Raw genomic sequence first — 17,688 nt, 5'->3', positions numbered from 1 at the left:
CCATAGCTGTTGCCTATCGGCTCGACTCGAATTCAAGTGCGCAATCAGCATACATCCCGTCCTAGCAATGGCTCACATCCACGCTCTAGAGCCGCAAGTGGCCAATTCGCACTACGTGAACGGTCGGCTCAATGGCGACACGTCCAAATTCCCAGACACAGAGGTTTTCAGGGGTATGAACAAGCCCTCGCGGTTTGAAGGGGACATCTTCGACCTCGAAGTCACGGGCGAGATCCCCAAAGAGATCAATGGGACCTTCTACCGTATCCAACCAGACCATCGGTTCCCCCCAGTCTTTGAAGACGACATCCATTTCAACGGCGACGGTAGCGTGACAGCCATCCGAATTGAGAACGGCCATGCCGACTTCAAGCAGCGCTACGGTAAGCCTCGGCCTCTTCGTCCCTTTTCATCAACGCGGGCGTCTATCGAGAAGGGGGTGAAGGGATTGACAGCCTGTGCAAGGATTTCTCTTAACCAGCCCCCCCTCCCCCTACCTTGAACCATTTTCTTCTACTTATGTGTCTATGGTACGATTATTCCCTCAGATAAAGTGATCAAACGCTGAAGCTCCATCTCTCCCCCTCCCCAGTACGAACGGACCGTTACAATGCCGAGACCGCCGCGCGGCGCGCCCTGTTTGGACGGTACCGGAACCCCTTCACGGACAACGAGAGCGTGCGGGGCGTGATCCGGACAGCGGCCAACACCAACGTCACGTTCTGGCGCGGGGTGCTGCTGGCGAGCAAGGAGGACGGCCCGCCGTTCGCGCTGGACCCCGCGACGCTCGCGACGCTGGGCCGCTACGATTTCGAGGGCCAGATCGCGTCGCCGACCTTCACGGCGCACCCCAAGTTCGACCCGGACACGGGCGACATGGTCTGCTTCGCGTACGAGGCGGGCGGCGACGGCGCCGACTGCGCGGCCGACGTGGCCGTTTGGACCGTCGGCGCCCAGGACGGCCGGGTGCGCGAGGAGGTCTGGTTCCGCGCCCCCTTCGCCGGCATGATCCACGACTGCGGCGTCTCGGCCAACTACGTCGTCCTCCCGCTCACACCGCTCAAGATGTCGCTCGAGCGCCTCAAGCGCGGCGGCAACAAGTTCGCGTGGGATCCCGACGAGGACCAATGGTATGGGCTGGTGCCGCGGCGGGGTGCCAGGGCCGAGGATGTGAAGTGGTTCCGAGCGGATAATGGTATGGTATTTGCCTGTTTCTATTATAGACTCCCCTATTCATGAACCCACACAGAAAGTCAGACTCAGAAAAACAGTAATCACTAGCTAACGAGGGTATATGTAGGATTCCACGGGCATATAGCCGGATGCTACGAGAACGACGAGGGGAAAGTAGTATTGGACCTCACCGTCGCCGACGGCAACGTCTTCTTCTTCTTCCCGCCCGAGGGCGAGCCGGACTCGCCGGGCGTGAAGCAGCGCAACCGGCTGAGCAGCCCGACGTGCCGGTGGCTCTTCGACCCGGCGGCGCCCTCGGGCACGCGCGTGGCGCCGGCGCTGACGTGGCCGACCAACGGCGAGTTCTCGCGCATCGACGACCGCGTCGTCACCAAGAAGTACCGGCACTTCTGGCAGGCGCGCATCGACCCGGCGCGGCCGTACGACTTTGCCCGGTGCGGCCCGCCGGCAGGCGGCCTGTTCAACTGCCTGGGCCACTACACGTGGGGCGACGCCGGCGACGCCGAGGGCGCCATCGGGCAGGAAGACGTCTACTTCGCGGGACCGGCGTCGACGTTTCAGGAGCCCAGCTTCATCCCCCGGGACGGCGGCGGCGAGGGCGAGGGGTACTTGATCGCCCTTCTCAACCATCTCGACGTGCTGCGAAACGACGTCGTGATTTTCGACGCCCAGAACCTCGCGGTCGGACCCCTGGCCACTCTCCACCTGCCGCTGAAGTTGAAGCTGGGGTTCCATGGAAACTTCGTTGATCATAGAGAAATCGAAGCTTGGCATAAACGCCGGGAAGAGGAACTGGGGCCTGTCAAGGTGGCCACTGAGCCCTTGCCATGGCAGCAAGCGATGAACTCTGCGTGATACCAGCGCAACGTACAACACTCTTCCAATACCCAATAGATGGCTACAACCCGTTAGGGGACACTCATACAAGCTCTAGCATTTTGGTTCTATCTATGTGATGAGCAGGTTTCTCTAGGGTTTATCACTCACCTCTTCCACATTTTCAGCTTCTCCAGTGGCAACTTGTCCAACGGCAACTCATCCCAGGTAAACTTGGAGGGCTTAGGGTAGTCATAGTCTTCGAAGCTGAACTGTTCCGCGTAGTCCATCACACTGGGCTTACCACCCGATATCTCCAGGAGGTGCTTTTCGTACGGCCCCAGGTTCTCCTCCACCATGGTCCTCACCGCCGGGGCTCCAGCCTCAGTACCGGCGTATTCCCATATCCAGCGCGGGGAACCGCCCGAAGAAGCGTCTTCTTCTGTTGCTGTCGGATCATGGAAATCGGCCATGACCTTTCGAGGACGCCAGTATGCAAGTAAGGATGGACACTTCCACTCTCCCTTGTCTCCTGGCGAGAGGCCCTCACAAGCGATCCTCACCCGTACGCTGCTGTGGATTCGCTCGTTGGTGTCTTCTAGGGACGTCTTCGTGGCTTTCCCAGTATCCGGGTTGATCTTCTTGTATCGGCCGGGGGTGCGAGGTGTAGTGAGAAGCACTTTGTACAAACCGCCGGAGGCTTGCACAGTCTTGTGCAATGCCCATGGGCGGACAGGCTTATTGGCCTTTACTATAGGTTTTATCGCCCAATTTTTTGCGAAAGGTTCCTGCTGGTAGTACGCGACGTTCTGGTTGTAGACGCGATCTAGGGCGTCTGGGATGAACTCGATGCCGACTGAGGCCAGTTGGTCCATCATCCATGCCAACGTGATGTTTGAAACACCCTGATCATCCTCGCCGCCGCCAATGTTAGAGTGGCCGCCAGGAAACCAAACTTGTCGCAGGTCGATGGTCTCGTCAGGCGCGGCATGTCTTTCCCAAACAGCAGGACTAAAGGGCTCCCGAACCTCGTCAAGTGCTAGGGCCTGGAATGCATGCTCAATATTCTTGGATAGGTCCGTATTGTACCATTGGAACTCGACGGTACTGCGAGTGATACCCAGCTTTTCCAGAAATGGAACGGTAGGGATACCAAGGCTCCCGACAGTGTCCCACACTCCGACTGCTTTGATTTTGATAGGGGCGCTTTCTTCACCGTTCTGGCAAACTCTGGTGAAGCCCATCGCAACCAGCCGTTTTCTGTATGTCTCTACGGCCCCGTCACCTTTGGGTTTGTCGGGAAACGGGAGTCTGGGAAAGGGATCCCCGTAGTCAAGGTTCACTGCCCGCTCCGTTTCAGCTTCTCCAGTTAACCGACCTCCTGTGAGATGGAGCCACTTACTGAAGTTCTGGGTGTCCTTGAATATGGGAAAGAAATAGCCCATCCCCACTCGAGTTAGGAGACCTATGTTTGTTATCATGCCGGCAATGGAGCGAGCAGTGAAGGCGCCGCGGCTGAAGCCGAGGAGGACGATCTCGTCTCCATCGACGTAGTTGGCACAGATGTACGAATAGGCTTCACGGATGTTCTCGGCAATACCGACACCAAACGCACCGCCTAAGATGCGGGTAAAGGTACTTGTGATGCCCGAACCAGAGCCGACGCCGACTTGGTAATAGATGATCTGGAACGTGCCGTCGCTACAGGTTCGGGCGAAGGAGCGAGAGATGCGTGTGGCGTTGGACGGCGATGCCAGACGAGCCGTTGGGTGCTTGGGGCTGGCCTTGACGTAATTATCGACCGAGTTCTGCCAAGTCCCGTCACAGCATACTATTATCCGCTTGCCCATGGTGGCGATGGAGCGAGGTTGGGAATACAGTATACAGTAAAGTAGGTGGCATCCAAAGTGGAATGAGGGAGAAGGTTGACGGTCAAGAATGCTAGTGTGTCTGAGCGTGAAGTTGTGCAAACACAAATGCAGTCATGCCAGCTGCAGCGCCACTTGAGAGCATCCTTCCTCCTCCCTACGCCCGTCGCTTTTTGTGTCAGAAGGAACGCCCCGAAAGGGGCTTGAAAAGACGGGTCGCTCCTGCTGTACGCCGGAGGGCGTCAGAGAAACGCCCAAAGACGCCGCCAGAAGGTGCGGGTGCATCGGTGGATTTTGTATGTATTGCAGGTGTGTTCTCTCCGCCTGGACGCCAACGTTCAGCCCTTCGACGAGGGTCTCCGAAATGGCGGAGGCGCCGCCTCCAAGCCTCGCTCGCGTGGGCTTGGAGCGTTGAACAAACCCGGTCATGAGTCTTCGTGAAGTGGTGGCGTGAGCTGGATAGGAATGTTAGAACAGCACCATGTAAGCCGGCCGCAGGCAGGACAATGGTTGCGCAGCTACAACGGCGAGGCAACAGGGCCGTGTCAGCTGACGGTAGAGCATTCTGAGTCAATATGGTGTATGTTGACGCCAAGGATCCTGGGGATCATGTCGGCCGCAATGATTAGTGCAAGTAGATACACGACCAAAGAACATTTGCCCAATTTGATTAATTGTGTTGGGAACCACACGGCCGGTCGAGCTGCGTGTCTTGTATATATTTCCTTTTGTGTCTCACTCCTACCATACCTGGAAATTGTCCGCCCGAGCCAATTGCAGATCTTTGTATCTATCAATCAATGCCTTGTGCGCTGACGTACAAGAATGATGAGGCCCTTTCACCAAACGACCATATCTGGCATGTCTGACCTTCCTAATAAATCCTGTCGAGTCTAGGCATCGTCCACATACGATGGGCGCGCAGCCACAAAGGAGCTTGTGATGCCCACGTTGTGCTGGGATTGGCTAATACCCCGCGTCTGGTCTTCCGCGCATGCAACCACCACCTTCTCTCCTCCTCGAACCATGGCGAGACCAGTAAACCACAATGACAGCAGCGACATGATCACCGTGAATTCCACCGTCTCCCAAAAGACGCATCTGTGACGATGCTAAATAAAACCTAACAGGGTGCGGTGGGACACGATTTGATATCAACAACTACACCAACAAGCATAATCATGACCACCCAACCCAGAGACTCGGGCGTCTCAGTGAGCAGCTTCTTCACAAGATGTCGTCTTCCCATCGATGCGCGGGAGAAATGCGATGCATTCGTGACAGCAAGGTTCCCGGGCTTACAGACCAGACCTGCCCCTTTCCAGGGCTACTGCTCCTATACACTGTTCGTAGGGGATGCTGCCATCGTACAGTTCCGACCTGTCGAATATAGCATCAACGTCGACATCGTCCGGGAAGCTTGTGCTATATTCGGGTGTCTGGTTCCCGAGGTCAAACTCCTCGGTATCATGCCAGACGACGACAACAACAACAATAACAACAACAAGCTCCACGTATATCACATGAGGCGCTTGACTGGCTTATCGCTCACAGACTTCCGGGAATCTACCCGCTGCCAGACTGAAGTCGTCAAAGCCTACAGGCGCCAAACTGTGCGTGACTTTGCCCGGTTTCATTGCCAAGCATGGAGACATGCGCGGACAAAAGACCAGGTCAGTCCCAAGGGCACGGTGGGCTCGTCGCTGCGATGGCGGCTGGAAATGATGGCGTCATCGTTGCCTGAGCGTTTCCAACGACTGGTAACCCGGCTGTTGCCAGTCCTCCCTGATATAGAGGGGCTCCCGTGGACGCTCAGCCATGGCGACTTCCTGCCGTCGAATATCTTGGTGAGCCCGCGGACAGGGCAGACAAGTGGCCTTCTGGACTGGGCCGAGGCCGAGTGGTTGCCCTTTGGGGTAGGCATGTACGGACTCGAGGAGCTACTCGGCGAGGTCCAACATGGGCAATTCGTTTATTACCCAGAGGCGGATGAACTTGCGTTTCTATTTTGGAACGAGATCCAATCGCAAACACACGAGCTGCGCAGAAAGCCACGTCAGCTGAGAGCCGTGAGGGAAGCACAGCTATTCGGCGTCTTGCTATGGCATGCCATCGCCTTTGATGACGGTCGGCTGAATCGGGTCGTGGAGGACGGCACTGACGATGGGGAAATTCAGCGCCTCGATGCTTTCTTGCTTAATTATAAGCTTGCACCCAAGACAGGTATATCGCGGTTTTCCTTGCCGTCTTTCCTGTTGTCGACTCTCCCTTCTCGTGGCAAATAGGTATATAAGCATTACTCTTTGTGGCGATGTCGTCAATATCTCGTGTACAGCATACTACGATACTTAGGCCTACGGGCGATGTGATAGACCTCTGTTTCCGACAATCTATAGTCGGTCAATCGACGGTGATCTTGTAACCACGGTTATGGTTGTACTCTCAACTACATCTTATTGCCGTTAACACGACGCTGGCGCGAGCGCAAACGGAGAATTCAGACCAAAGCTGCCTACAAGACAAGTCGGCAAAGTCCACACGATGCACTTCAACGGCCCGTTACAGACGTGCACTGCTTTGTTTCTGTTAACTCTCTACCTATCCTCGAAAATCCATTTCTTCTGACTGAAGTCTTAGTTTGATAGTAGGTAGGTAGGTAGATGGTATTCTACGAAGCCGGATGTTGTTAGGGATTTTCCCCAGATAATTCTGGCCAGGCAGGAAGGGGCGATGGGGCCCAAATTGTAACTGCCACTTGCTTCCGTTTGAGTTTGCCAAACAAGCACAAAGGCAGTAGGCGCATGTAATTACATAAGTGCTTAAGCATTGGACGTAAGTAGGCACCAAAGGTAATATGGTTCAACCTGGCTTGCCCCCAAACACATGGGCAGGCTTTGAGGTCCATTCTTGTTCAACACATCAATGGTAGTAGTCCTCATGTCTGATATGACGTTACTTGATCACGAGGCTGCTTTCGAGAATTCATTAGGGTTACCTACGGAATCGTTCGAGCCAGCATCCTAACTGCATCCTCGGCTACTAACGAACAAAGCAAAGGGTTCGCATCCGCAGACAAGTGCTCAAAGAGATATCTTGCGTTCCAAAGTCAGGCTTTGCAACATGGGTTCATCGTTTCCATCCATTCAGTCCTTCTTCCAGAGGGAAGTGAAGTGCAGCTATGAGGAACCACAAGCAACAGCCTCCGGTGTCCCACGAGACGGCTTCACATCGTCTGAAGTGGATGCAGCCCTCGATCCTCTTTCAGCTCCCTGGACCCCGCCAAGACCATACGACAAGCTTCCCATTGCCCATCTTCAGGCCGGTCCGCGTGATTACGAGATTGCAGGGCGCATCGTCAATCACTCACGCTCAATGCCCGGTCAGAACAACCAAGGAGGCGCCGAGGATATTCACCAGTACCTCGTCGTAAGCGATGGCAGCGCTGCAATTGCGGTAAGCATCCATACAGACTCCATAACATCTTTGAAATCTCTCATCTCAACGTTGGTTTAGGTCAAAATTTTCTTTGGAAAGCCGACTCATCACATTCCCATCCTTGGCCAGCGTGTGACCATCTGGTCTACCTATCTCTCCCACGCCAAAAAGGCCGAGATAGGGCACATTCCTCTTGTGCATTGCTCTACCACCATCTACCCTGGCCGCAACCAAGCATCACACATCGTCTTCCATCAGGACCCCCGGGTAGTAGGGAGGCATCCATGCTAAGAGAACCCCTCGAGTTCGACCCAGAAAAGCCGGACGACCTTCGGGGATTGATGACTCTTAGATCGTTCCTGGACACGGGGTACGACATGGGAGACGCCAAAGTCTTGGTATGTGTCAGAAGTGTCGGTCCTCGCAAAGTCATTCAACCCAAGAACGGCGATGCTTCGCTGAGTCTGGTCGAGGTTGGGATCTTCGACGAGACCGCCACGTCCGTCCTCAAACTTTGGGGAGATAAAGTAGACTCTACGCAGAGCTGGAGGCCTAATCGAACTGCCTTGCTCATTTCAAGCCCTTCGTATCGACTAAGCAACCACTCTGTCGACATATTGTCCATTGGACTCGGGTATAGTTATATGATTGAAGTCGACCCAATCTTTCCAGCCGTGGACTGGCTGCGCCGGAAGGTCAATGGCATGTTGAAGATGGACTCCGTTGTGACACCTTTCCCAGAAGGACTATGGGACATCGAAACGACCGTTCAGGGACCAGCCAGAGTGCTTTTTACCCTGGCTGAGGTCGAAGAGGCGGTTCGCCAAGCCCAAGGGCAATGTGCAGATTTCACCGGCAAGGTCAATGTGATCATCCTCGATGTAAATCTGATAGACATCTGGAGAAACGTGAGAACTTTCTGCAATGAGTGGTATGTCTATTACCTTATACGGAAGCACGGTACTGACCCTTCCTCCCAGCTGCGGTGTGCCGTTGTATGCCAACATACCACTCGCTGTATGCAAAAGCTGTGGTATACAACGCGAACTCTTGGCAAACCCCAGAATCATCGGCAACATGGTTGATGAGAGTGGTGCTATGAAAGGTTCGAAGCTAGTATGGCACAAGAAAGCGTGGAACCAGCTGCTGTACGGCAACCCATTCGAGGAAGACGGCGAGGATATGATTGGCAATAACTCTGCTGAGGCACGATTACCTAGCCAAGCTGTGAGAGATATCAGGACACTAAGCAAGAATGATCTTCAGAGCCTTGAGGATCAGCTTCTATACTCCCGTGTAACTCTGACGTTCGGCTGGGCTGAAAGTTTGGAGAGGTTGTGTGTAATGTGGGTGGAGTGGTGAATAGTGTGCTCTACATGGTGTAATGTCGTTACATGTCTTTGCATTGCGGAAGAGTTAGTAACGGTGAATACTGTGCTATTAGCTGAGCCTGGTGTCTGGCAGACGAGGCTCTGGAACAACGGGTTCTACCAGTGCGCCGTTGTCGGCACGGCTCTGAGGACACTGTCTTCTAAGTTGAATATGAGGGACGTTGCTGCAATGGCTGCGCTGTGACCTCGTATACGTCATTGGATGTAGGTACCAAGCCGAGGCCACCCAAATTCGGTCCCTGACAGATCGGAGGCCCCGTGAAGTCAGCTCTGTCAAATCTTGGTCCAATGTCTTTCATGGTGGCACGGGTGGCGCGCGACGCAGCAGGCTGGCTTGTACGGTATCAAACTCGTCTGGTAGATGTCCATGTTCATGCTTATGTCCATGCTTATGGGCAGGGCGATGTTCAGATCGGATCGGGGATTTAGAAATACGGCAGGCAGAGTAGATCGAAGACATCCATTTTTAGTAACAAATCGTGGACTTGGATTTGACGTCAGCTGGTTCGGAAAGTGACATTACCGACGAGTTTTACAACAGACGAACGATGTCCCAGTGTTCTCGACTTCCGATCGTATGTCTGTCTGTTCCAATAGGGTGAACACTACCAAACTGCAGGTTTGCCTACCTCTGTGTAAGTCACCCAGAGTCACGCAATCAGGTCTTTATGAGGCGGGGCTGCAAATAGGTCCTGAAATAAATGGAATTTGCGACGAAGAGGAAAGGAAAGAGAAAATCGAGCTAGGGCCGATGCGGCAGATCGGTTTTGACAACAGGGTGGTGGGGCTAGTGTGGGGTCTCCACACCAACCAGCGCACAGGCCAACGCACCATGTTACTCCCAGCGGTTCCCTGGAGGCTGGAGCTGATCTGGCCTCAGCAGCACTTTCCTCCGTTTTCATAAAAGTTCCAATAAGAAGGGACCAATAGGTTCGCCTGTTGTGTATTCAAGGTAAGTAAATTCTCAACATTTGTCGGAGTTGGAATCCGTCGGTAAAGGGGGGGCTGGCTCCAAGGCGGACAGAACTGAATGCACACGCGTCACTGGCCTCGGCCCAATTTCAGACGCCACTCTCGACAAGTGTTTGGGGCAACATGCCAACATCAAATGCCAGTGGCTGCCATGCAGGCGATCGGATAGAAAACAAAATTATAACAAATACCATCTCAGGCGCGAACAGATCGTGTTCGCTCACTAATCCTGGCACATCACCTGGAGCCGGGTGACCGTCTGCGTATGTGCGTATTCATCAATCCATACTGCCATGTACTGGAACACGTTTCACGGCGAAAGCTAGGTATCTGATGAGCCAGGCCGACCTTGGGATGAGGTTTGCATGAAGGATGGATTTAAGCTTTCTGTGTCGAACCCCTTGTTTTGTGGAAGGTCGTTTCGTTTCGTTTCGTTTCGTGACTGCCAGTTCACGAACGCACTTGCCTCTGTTTTTGTTTCCGCCCGTCCACCTCGCCTCCTTCTGGGAAAGCCACGGTTTCCAGGACAGGGAAACACGCAGAATCGGGCCATGAGTCATCGAGGCACTTCATCTTTCAAATACATGCGCCCTTTTTAGCTGAGACTCGGCTTCTTGCTTCATCTGATGCATTCGGGATCCAATAGTAGGCTTGTTTGCACCCCAGCACAGCCTCAGCTCCGGTCTTCTCGGTGTTGAGGCGTCTGGGATATGTCTGCTGCCTGGATGCAACAGCTTCGTCGGGCAGGAAGGACTGGGGGGACTTTCTGTACATTTCAGTCAAGAATAACGAGACCGGCCGCTCGTGTCGATATCTATAAGACAACCAAGCTCTTCCGTAGTCTAATCGCTCCTTTCACTCTTCTCCGTCATCGTCAACCATCAGTATAATCAGCTCAGCTCACCACCTCCACCTTTCCCTGCCCTTCAGTTCTCCGAGCCCGGCGCTCTTTCATTGTACTTATTCTTTTTAATATCTTTTGTTCTTTACGACCGTCTATTCGGGCCTATCTTCGCTGTTCGAACCGCCATTATGCAGTATCACGTGGCTATCCTCCTCTCCGCCTTCGCCGTCACCAATGTCTTTGGCCACGGTGTTATTACTGAAGTCCAGGGTAGATAGAGCCCCTGCCACTCTAGCCCTCGGTTTTGTCCATAGCAAGAAAGGCTAACATATTCCCAGGGGCCAACGGCGTGAAGCTCCCCGGTCTCTCCACCATTGACGGCACCCCTCGCGACTGCCCGTCCCCTCTCTGCGGCTCCGAGGCGGACACGTCCATCATCCGCCAGCGCGAACTCGGCACCCAGCGCGCCTCGGCCCTCGGACGCTCTCAGAAGGGCGGGCCCGTCGACGCCACCAAGATGATGGCCATGTTCATGGACGGCGCAGGCGGCAACACCACCGCCGTCAAGGAAGCGCGCGAGCTCCACGAGGCCAACCGCGCCCGCTACGTCAAGCTCGCCGCCCGCGCCGACAACCGCGGCCTCCGGACCCCCAAGGGCACCGTCGAGACCGGCGTCAAGGCCGCGACGGGCGCCGCCATATCGGGCGGCTTGCCCACGACCTCGGACGACGACACCATCATGATGACCTTCCACCAGGTGAACCAGGACGGCGCCGGCCCGCTCAAAGCCTCCATCGACGCGACCTCGGGCGGCAAGGACGTTGGCGCCTTCAAGGACGCCACGGTCAAGACCAACGTCCCCGGCCTCGGCGTCGGCGGGCTCTCGGCCGCCCAGACCATGGACTTCCCCGTCGCCGTCCAGATGCCCCAGGGCATGACGTGCCAGGGCCAGGTGGGCGGTGCCTCCAACGTGTGCGTCGTCCGCCTCAACAACGCCGCAGCGGCCGGTCCCTTTGGCGGCTCCGCCGTCTTCACGCAGAGCACCACCGCCAAGAAGCGCGCCATCGAGTTCAACCTCCGCAAGCGCCGCTTTGCTCGTGGCCTCGATGCTGGGGAGACAGAGCAGTAGTCGCAAGCGCGCCTGAGTTACTTTGGTGCTAGCTGCGTATAAAGAGGGGAAGAATGGGGAAGAGCGATTCAATGACAAAGAGCAAAGCAATGCACACGCAGTATCGTTCCTTTCTTTTCTTTCCTTGATGTAAGGGCTATTTGGAACTAGATACCACCTATATATTCTATGATGCAAGGTACAGGCGATCTTGGTCCACAGCAAGGACTGTTGGGGGAGGTGATACATAGATGCTGGTAAAGTAGCTGATGAATGATGATGAACACGTTCGTTACCATAGACCAATGTCCAACAAGGGTGAACGCGAAAGGGGTAATTTACAAGAAAGCGGAATCTCATAAGAGAAGCCTACTGTTGAACTGCATGTTTTCCTTTGGTTTTGTTTCTTGTTTTCCTAATTACGCCTTCCAGAACTGCAAGACTATGCAGCACATGGTTGTCCAAATCTCGCGATACCAACCGGATCTTAAATCCAGGAGATGCTACAGGGCGCTACCTACAACATTATGACGCGATATCCCAAAATGTCCTCTCCCACTCGACTTTCCATCTCATGACCTATGTGACCAGATGCCGTCACAGGAAGCTCCGACCCGTGCTCAGCCTCTTGTAGCTCTTGGAGTAGCTCCCGTCCGCCAGCGAGGCGACCGACGAGTTATCGAGCGTCTGGCCGCTGAACCTACCACGCCAGGGCGACTGGTTGGCCTCCTCGAAGTAGTAGTGGTTGGCCGAGCTGGCGTACGCAATGCGCCAGGGGATGTTGAGTTCGCGATCTTTGGGCCCGCTGCCGCAGCTGCCGTAGAGCTGGCGCGAGGGCGGCGAGTTGATGGCCAGAGCAAAGGCGTTCTGGGGCTCCGTCACGTCGGTCACCATGCCGTTGGCGGCGAACAGCAGATACAAGAGGCAGAGGCAATTGAGCAAGAAGACGACGGCCAGGACGGGATAGAAATAGGCCTGCCAGCCCTTCTCGTAGGCTGATGCGTACTGCTGCATCTTGATGCTGACCGAAAAGCTTTCGTACACACCCGGCTCCAGCGTCGCGTTGGGATAGTCCCAAAAGTGCCGGAAGGTGGACTGTTTGCTCCCGACGATCAAGGTGGAGCTGGCCAGCACGGAGATGGCTTCTGCCATCGACGGCAGGGTCGTGGACAGCGCGGGCTCGCGCAGAACCAAGTTTGTGAAGATCCGCGCGTTGGAGGCATTGTTGTTCTGGACACCGCCGTTAATGTCCATGCTGAGCCGCCACTGGTCGGCGACGTTGCGCCAGTCGGTGCTCGTATTAGGAGAGAGTGGAGCGTCTGGCACGGCATGTATGTATTTTTCCGTGTCGAACTTGTCGTCGCAATGGGCTTCCATACTCGCACCGGTGACGCCGGATATGTTGAAATGCGTAGAACATTGCGGCGCTAGCCAGGAGCGCAGCTCGCAGATGGTGAAGTCACCAACCACCTTTCCAGGTGCTTTGGCAACAAGGTATATCGAGTCAGACATATACACGCTTGTATTCGTTATCATGTTGTATTCAAGGGGAAACTGTAGTTTCTGTAAGCTGCGTGGTATTCACAGTGTAACTTACAAGGAAAAGGCGTATGCTGATTGAACTCTACCACACTGCAACAATGCCACGACCTTGTAGTGTGATGAGGTGTTGCGGCCCATCGGGGCAAACTGACTCACCATGGGAAAGATGGGCGGACGGCGCCCGTATTTCGGACCCCATCTGAAGATATCGTCAACCGCAGTACGGTTCAGCCATGTCTTATCATCGGCAAGGGGAATATCGTTCAGCCAGGCAGGGTCGGCCATGCTCTGACCTGGAATGTCCGAATCCTTTCTCTTGGCATCCGGCCATGCAGTGTAAACCAACGGCTCCAGTTCGCGGGGCGATAAGTTCACGCACAGGGTATTGACCACCGGAGATACGACGCTTGCTTTGATTTGATACTCGCCCACACCAGAGAGCTCGCGTGGCTGCAGTATCTTGTTCCTGGGATCCGTGGCTGCGGCATACACGCCTGGGTGAGGCATTGCCAGTGTGACATTGTTGACGATGCGTTTATGAGCATCGAACGCCTTTTGAGGATCTGAATACTCGGTGTTGACCCAAGCCGAGGTCAGGGTTGTGTTGTCGTACAGTATAGCAGTTCCTACAGGTCTGGATTGCATATCCATACCTGGAGGCTCCAAAGTGGCGTTGTTACCCAGAGTCTGCCAAGACTTCATGAATGAGAGTAAGTTTCGGTAGGACTGGCCCGAGTATTCTACCTCAACACAGGAAACTCCGGCATTCAATTCGTCGAGGCTATCGGGAATCGGCGTGGTACAAGTGGATTTGATGTATTGCGGATTAGCATAGGACGTCGCGACCAAGCCTTCCAACGTTCTGTCCTCCCAGGAGCCAAATGTGAGTCTTGGGGCCACCAGGGCATCCGAAGCAGATGTATAGAGCATACTTGCGGCAGTCGCAAACAGTGTCAGGAACCCCAGCACAGTTCTCCAAGCATATGGGATGGTCTCATAGCGCGATACTAGAGTCCCTGGCTGAATTGCCCAATTTCGCATGGTCATTTCCGATATAGTCACCCCCTTCGAATTCTCAGCGAAAGCGCGCCGCGTAAGAACCTGGCCAACACATCCCACGAAGACGGTGACAAACGTCAGTTCCGTTAGCTTTGCACCTATTGCTGCCAACAGAGATGCAGTAGCCGGCTTCATGAGGGACTCGCCGGATTCGGAAGATGATATGCTGTTGCCATATTTGGGTTTGCCAATCGCGACCAAGAACCATAGACAACTCAGCAGGGTTGATAGTATCGAGAAGAAAACCAGTTGGCCGTAGAACCAGCTCCTGCGTCTCACGTGCACGTCTTGTCTTGAGTGGCAGTCCAGAGGTGCTTGTGCTATAAGAAATGGGATTAGCTCCGATTCGCTGGTCAAGCCAGCTCACAGTGAGGGTCGTTACCGTAGCGCTTTGACAAGCTGTCAGTCTCGTAGTCTCTTTGCCGGTCTTCACGGTCGTCATTGGGGACCAATAAGCTTGACCGTACAGACGACGCACCTAAATACGGATTGCCGGCCGGGTCCGATAGGGGGTCGACAGGTGACGTAAGTGAATTTTTCAGCATCTCTGTGAATCGTGTATGCCGTTCGCTTTGGGGCCTCGAACTAGTAGCTGTGGTTTCTGTCTGTACGAGAGGCTCATCTTGGTGTGTAATGACGAAAGACGGCGTGGAATAGGAACTGGGATCCACGCGAGCCGACATTGGCGCTCCAACATCTCCAGTGCCGACAGGGCTTATGGCAGATGGTCTCCTGGGTGGTTGCAGGTAACTTGGGACGTCCAGTGGCGGCGTTGCATGTAAATCTCTTGTCTCGATGGGCGAGTAAGGCCGTGTTGGTGCAACGTCGGCCAGATCGATGTCGCCATCCGAGTTCATCCGCTGGTACGCATGGCCCCTAGAGAATGCCGAGGGCAAGAGACTGGACCGCTGGCCTTCATCGTGAGCGCGGGAGGAGTCTGCCATGTTTGCGAGCTCCGTCTTGCTTTCAACTGGCAGAAATGAGCCAGGTGTTCTGTCCCCAGGCGGCCAGATCCAATTAGACGTTGTAAGCGTGTAGTTGAATTGGCCACGAAATGTCAACCAAACCAAAATGCTATTCTGCTGGGGCGTGAGCGGAGTCTGATTGCTTCGGGCTGTGCAAAGCAAACATCGAGCCAACAGGTCGGATACCTGTATGTGGTAGGCAGGTAGCATGCCCGATGCCTCCCGCTGAAGCAAGGTGGTGGTGTTAGTTGTAGTAAGACGAGAAGATGCTCCAAGCCGTACGTGTCAATCGCGTACCCATTGAACGGTTTGGGACTGGTCACATTCGACCTAGTCCCAGCCTGCAAGCATTGATGGGAATCCATTGCTGGTATGGAACCAGCACCGCATGCGCTGGCGTGCTCGATCGAATGTATCAGGTCCTTTTCTGCTTTCGTGTTTGTCCCTGGAGGATGGTGGATGGGAACAGAATAGAGAGAGAGGCACAGCAGCAACTCCCCCCACTGCAGCTTCAAGAATGCGAATCAAAGAAAGGCCTGTGGGTGGGTCGAACTGTCAAGGGGCCGGGCCGCTCAGAGCCGGCGACGGGCCTAAGTCCCTGGTACCCGGAACTGGAATTGCGCCACGTTGTAAAACATGTCCGTCGCATCGTGAGCGTTGGAATGCAGTTCGATGCAAACATCCGTAGCGTGCGGACGAGCGAGCCGGCCAATGCCTCAGCTCCAAACATCAATTGGCATTGATTGACGCAAGGATCCTCACAAGGAAGGCACAGTCTGCTTTTTCAATAGCTCCGGCTTCGGCCGCATGGAAAACTGGTTTCGTCATTTCCTCTCTATGAAAAGATGAATCAAGAAACACATTGCAGTCAGAGTCATCGAATTCGGATCGGCCGACCAATCTTGAAAAGATAATCGGAGACCGTGGAAGAATTTGTAGGCCCATGTAGTTGAGGACCTGCACGAAGAAGTTGGAGGAAGCCAACACGGCTGTCGAGGCCACGTTGATGGCCAAATGGATGGCCAAGCTGACCTTGGCGGCGCTCCGTTGCCTGTGCCCTCGTAGAACATGTAGGCCTTCACCGCGCCGTGGGTTTGCTTGATGGAGCTGGTCGTACACCCGAGCAGCGTTATCGACATGGCCACGAGTATAGTGCAGTTCACGTTGGCGGCCTGCCGCCAGCCAGTAGAGCCGCCTAAACGCAGGTTGCCGAGTCGGTTTATGTCCATCATGGCAAGACCTCTTCGAACTGAAAAGCAGCATCAGCGACTATGTCAACATGCTTCTGGGCGATACATGTCGTGCGCATTCTAGAAAGTAGAAAAAGCATATTGGAAACTGCCCAACTTGTCATGGTTCCACGTCATACGGAATTCGAGCACCGCATAATCGCGACGTAGTTGTATGCCATCATCTGTGGACGTCTGGATGGCAAACCCCTATAAGGATGTTGAGGTTGAGATGATCAGCATCTGATTGGCTACAATGAAGGATCCACATACCGTGAGTAGAAGCCAAGTATATTACCGTACGAAATGGTGGCAACAGAAAGTTGCTGATGAATCAGCTGGTCCTGATTGGTCGTGACTGCATGAAGCCATCGTGACTCAGAGCGTACTGTAGCGGCGACCGTATTCCCACTAATAAACACTGGGACACGGCCTGAGTGCTGGGGGATAATCCCCCGCCTTCCAACGCTTCAATTGACGCGGGGCAGCGTCCAGGCGTTTTGGGCCAGTCACCCCTCCTCCGGCTCCGAGCATCGGGATTCTGGGGAAAGTTGCGACCCGGCCCTGTCAACGATTGCTTAGCCAAGCTTATAACATCAGATTGATGGCACTACACCCTCTTCACAATAATCCCCATCATCCCCTCCGACCCCGAGCCCTCTCTACCTCCCAAACCACCAAAATGCGCATCCCCTACACCACCGACCCCCCACCCGCCGCCACGAGCGCCGAGGACACCCAAATCATCGAGCGCGTGCGCGCGCGCCGGGCGCCCCGCCCCCTGCAGCCGCTGGACCTGGCGCTGCTGCACGCCCCGCCCGTGGCCGATGGCTGGAACTCGTTCCTGGGCGCCGTGCGCACCCGGACCACCCTCTCGGCGTCGGTGCGCGAGCTGGCCATCTCGCGCGTCGCCGTCGTCAACGGCGCCTGGTACGAGTGGGCCCACCACGCGCCCCTGGCCGCCGAGGCCGGCGTCTCACAAAAGGCCTTGGACGACATCGTCAAGGGGCGCCCAGGCGAGCTGGACGATGAGGCCGTGGCCCCCGAAGAGCGCGAGGCAGTCGGACTCGGCCCTGCGGAGTGGGCGGTGCTGCGGGTCACGGACGAGATGACGCGGAACGTCCGGGTCCGGGACGAGACGTTCGCGGAGCTGCGGAAGCACTTCAACGAGAGGGAGGTCGTCGAGGTCGTGGCCACCGTCAGTGCATATAACTGCGTCAGCCGCTTCTTGGTGGCGCTGGACGGTAAGTAATCCGAGACTCCGA

General features: G+C 55.2%; 8 protein-coding genes across 8 annotated transcripts; 5 read left to right on the top strand and 3 right to left on the bottom strand.

Moving 5' to 3' along the window:
* Positions 1-67: 67 nt before the first annotated feature.
* PG986_007545 (uncharacterized protein) lies at positions 68-2,049 on the top strand (the record flags this gene model as incomplete). Its single annotated transcript, XM_066843767.1, has 3 exons — positions 68-383; positions 593-1,195; positions 1,301-2,049. 3 exons carry the CDS (start codon positions 68-70, stop codon positions 2,047-2,049), a joined length of 1,668 nt encoding a protein of 555 aa, XP_066699879.1.
* A 128-nt stretch (positions 2,050-2,177) lies between these two features.
* PG986_007544 (uncharacterized protein) lies at positions 2,178-3,860 on the bottom strand (the record flags this gene model as incomplete). The annotated part of the gene is made up of 1 exon (XM_066843766.1): positions 2,178-3,860. The coding sequence occupies one exon, from the start codon at positions 3,858-3,860 to the stop codon at positions 2,178-2,180; it is 1,683 nt and encodes a 560-aa protein (XP_066699878.1).
* Positions 3,861-5,059: 1,199 nt separating this feature from the next.
* Positions 5,060-6,163, top strand: PG986_007543 (uncharacterized protein; the record flags this gene model as incomplete). Its single annotated transcript, XM_066843765.1, has 1 exon — positions 5,060-6,163. One exon carries the CDS (start codon positions 5,060-5,062, stop codon positions 6,161-6,163), a length of 1,104 nt encoding a protein of 367 aa, XP_066699877.1.
* Positions 6,164-6,998: 835 nt separating this feature from the next.
* On the top strand, positions 6,999-8,888 carry PG986_007542 (uncharacterized protein; the record flags this gene model as incomplete). The annotated part of the gene is made up of 5 exons (XM_066843764.1): positions 6,999-7,331; positions 7,392-7,580; positions 7,634-8,244; positions 8,294-8,637; positions 8,758-8,888. The coding sequence occupies 5 exons, from the start codon at positions 6,999-7,001 to the stop codon at positions 8,886-8,888; spliced, it is 1,608 nt and encodes a 535-aa protein (XP_066699876.1).
* A 1,820-nt stretch (positions 8,889-10,708) lies between these two features.
* On the top strand, positions 10,709-11,649 carry PG986_007541 (cell surface protein; the record flags this gene model as incomplete). The annotated part of the gene is made up of 2 exons (XM_066843763.1): positions 10,709-10,790; positions 10,859-11,649. 2 exons carry the CDS (start codon positions 10,709-10,711, stop codon positions 11,647-11,649), a joined length of 873 nt encoding a protein of 290 aa, XP_066699875.1.
* A 576-nt stretch (positions 11,650-12,225) lies between these two features.
* PG986_007540 (uncharacterized protein) lies at positions 12,226-15,173 on the bottom strand (the record flags this gene model as incomplete). The annotated part of the gene is made up of 4 exons (XM_066843762.1): positions 12,226-13,182; positions 13,327-14,549; positions 14,597-14,656; positions 14,708-15,173. 4 exons carry the CDS (start codon positions 15,171-15,173, stop codon positions 12,226-12,228), a joined length of 2,706 nt encoding a protein of 901 aa, XP_066699874.1.
* Positions 15,174-15,923: 750 nt separating this feature from the next.
* On the bottom strand, positions 15,924-16,524 carry PG986_007539 (uncharacterized protein; the record flags this gene model as incomplete). The annotated part of the gene is made up of 2 exons (XM_066843761.1): positions 15,924-16,389; positions 16,445-16,524. The coding sequence occupies 2 exons, from the start codon at positions 16,522-16,524 to the stop codon at positions 15,924-15,926; spliced, it is 546 nt and encodes a 181-aa protein (XP_066699873.1).
* Positions 16,525-17,105: 581 nt separating this feature from the next.
* On the top strand, positions 17,106-17,675 carry PG986_007538 (uncharacterized protein; the record flags this gene model as incomplete). The annotated part of the gene is made up of 1 exon (XM_066843760.1): positions 17,106-17,675. One exon carries the CDS (start codon positions 17,106-17,108, stop codon positions 17,673-17,675), a length of 570 nt encoding a protein of 189 aa, XP_066699872.1.
* Between the last annotated feature and the right edge of the window lie 13 nt (positions 17,676-17,688).

The sequence above is a fragment of the Apiospora aurea genome (genome assembly GCF_038362705.1).
Source record: "Apiospora aurea strain CBS 24483 chromosome Unknown utg000005l_segment0_segment0, whole genome shotgun sequence".
Classification (NCBI taxonomy): domain Eukaryota; kingdom Fungi; phylum Ascomycota; class Sordariomycetes; order Amphisphaeriales; family Apiosporaceae; genus Apiospora; species Apiospora aurea.
Note: the sequence above shows the minus strand (reverse complement) of the source record. Positions and strands in the feature narration are given on the sequence as shown.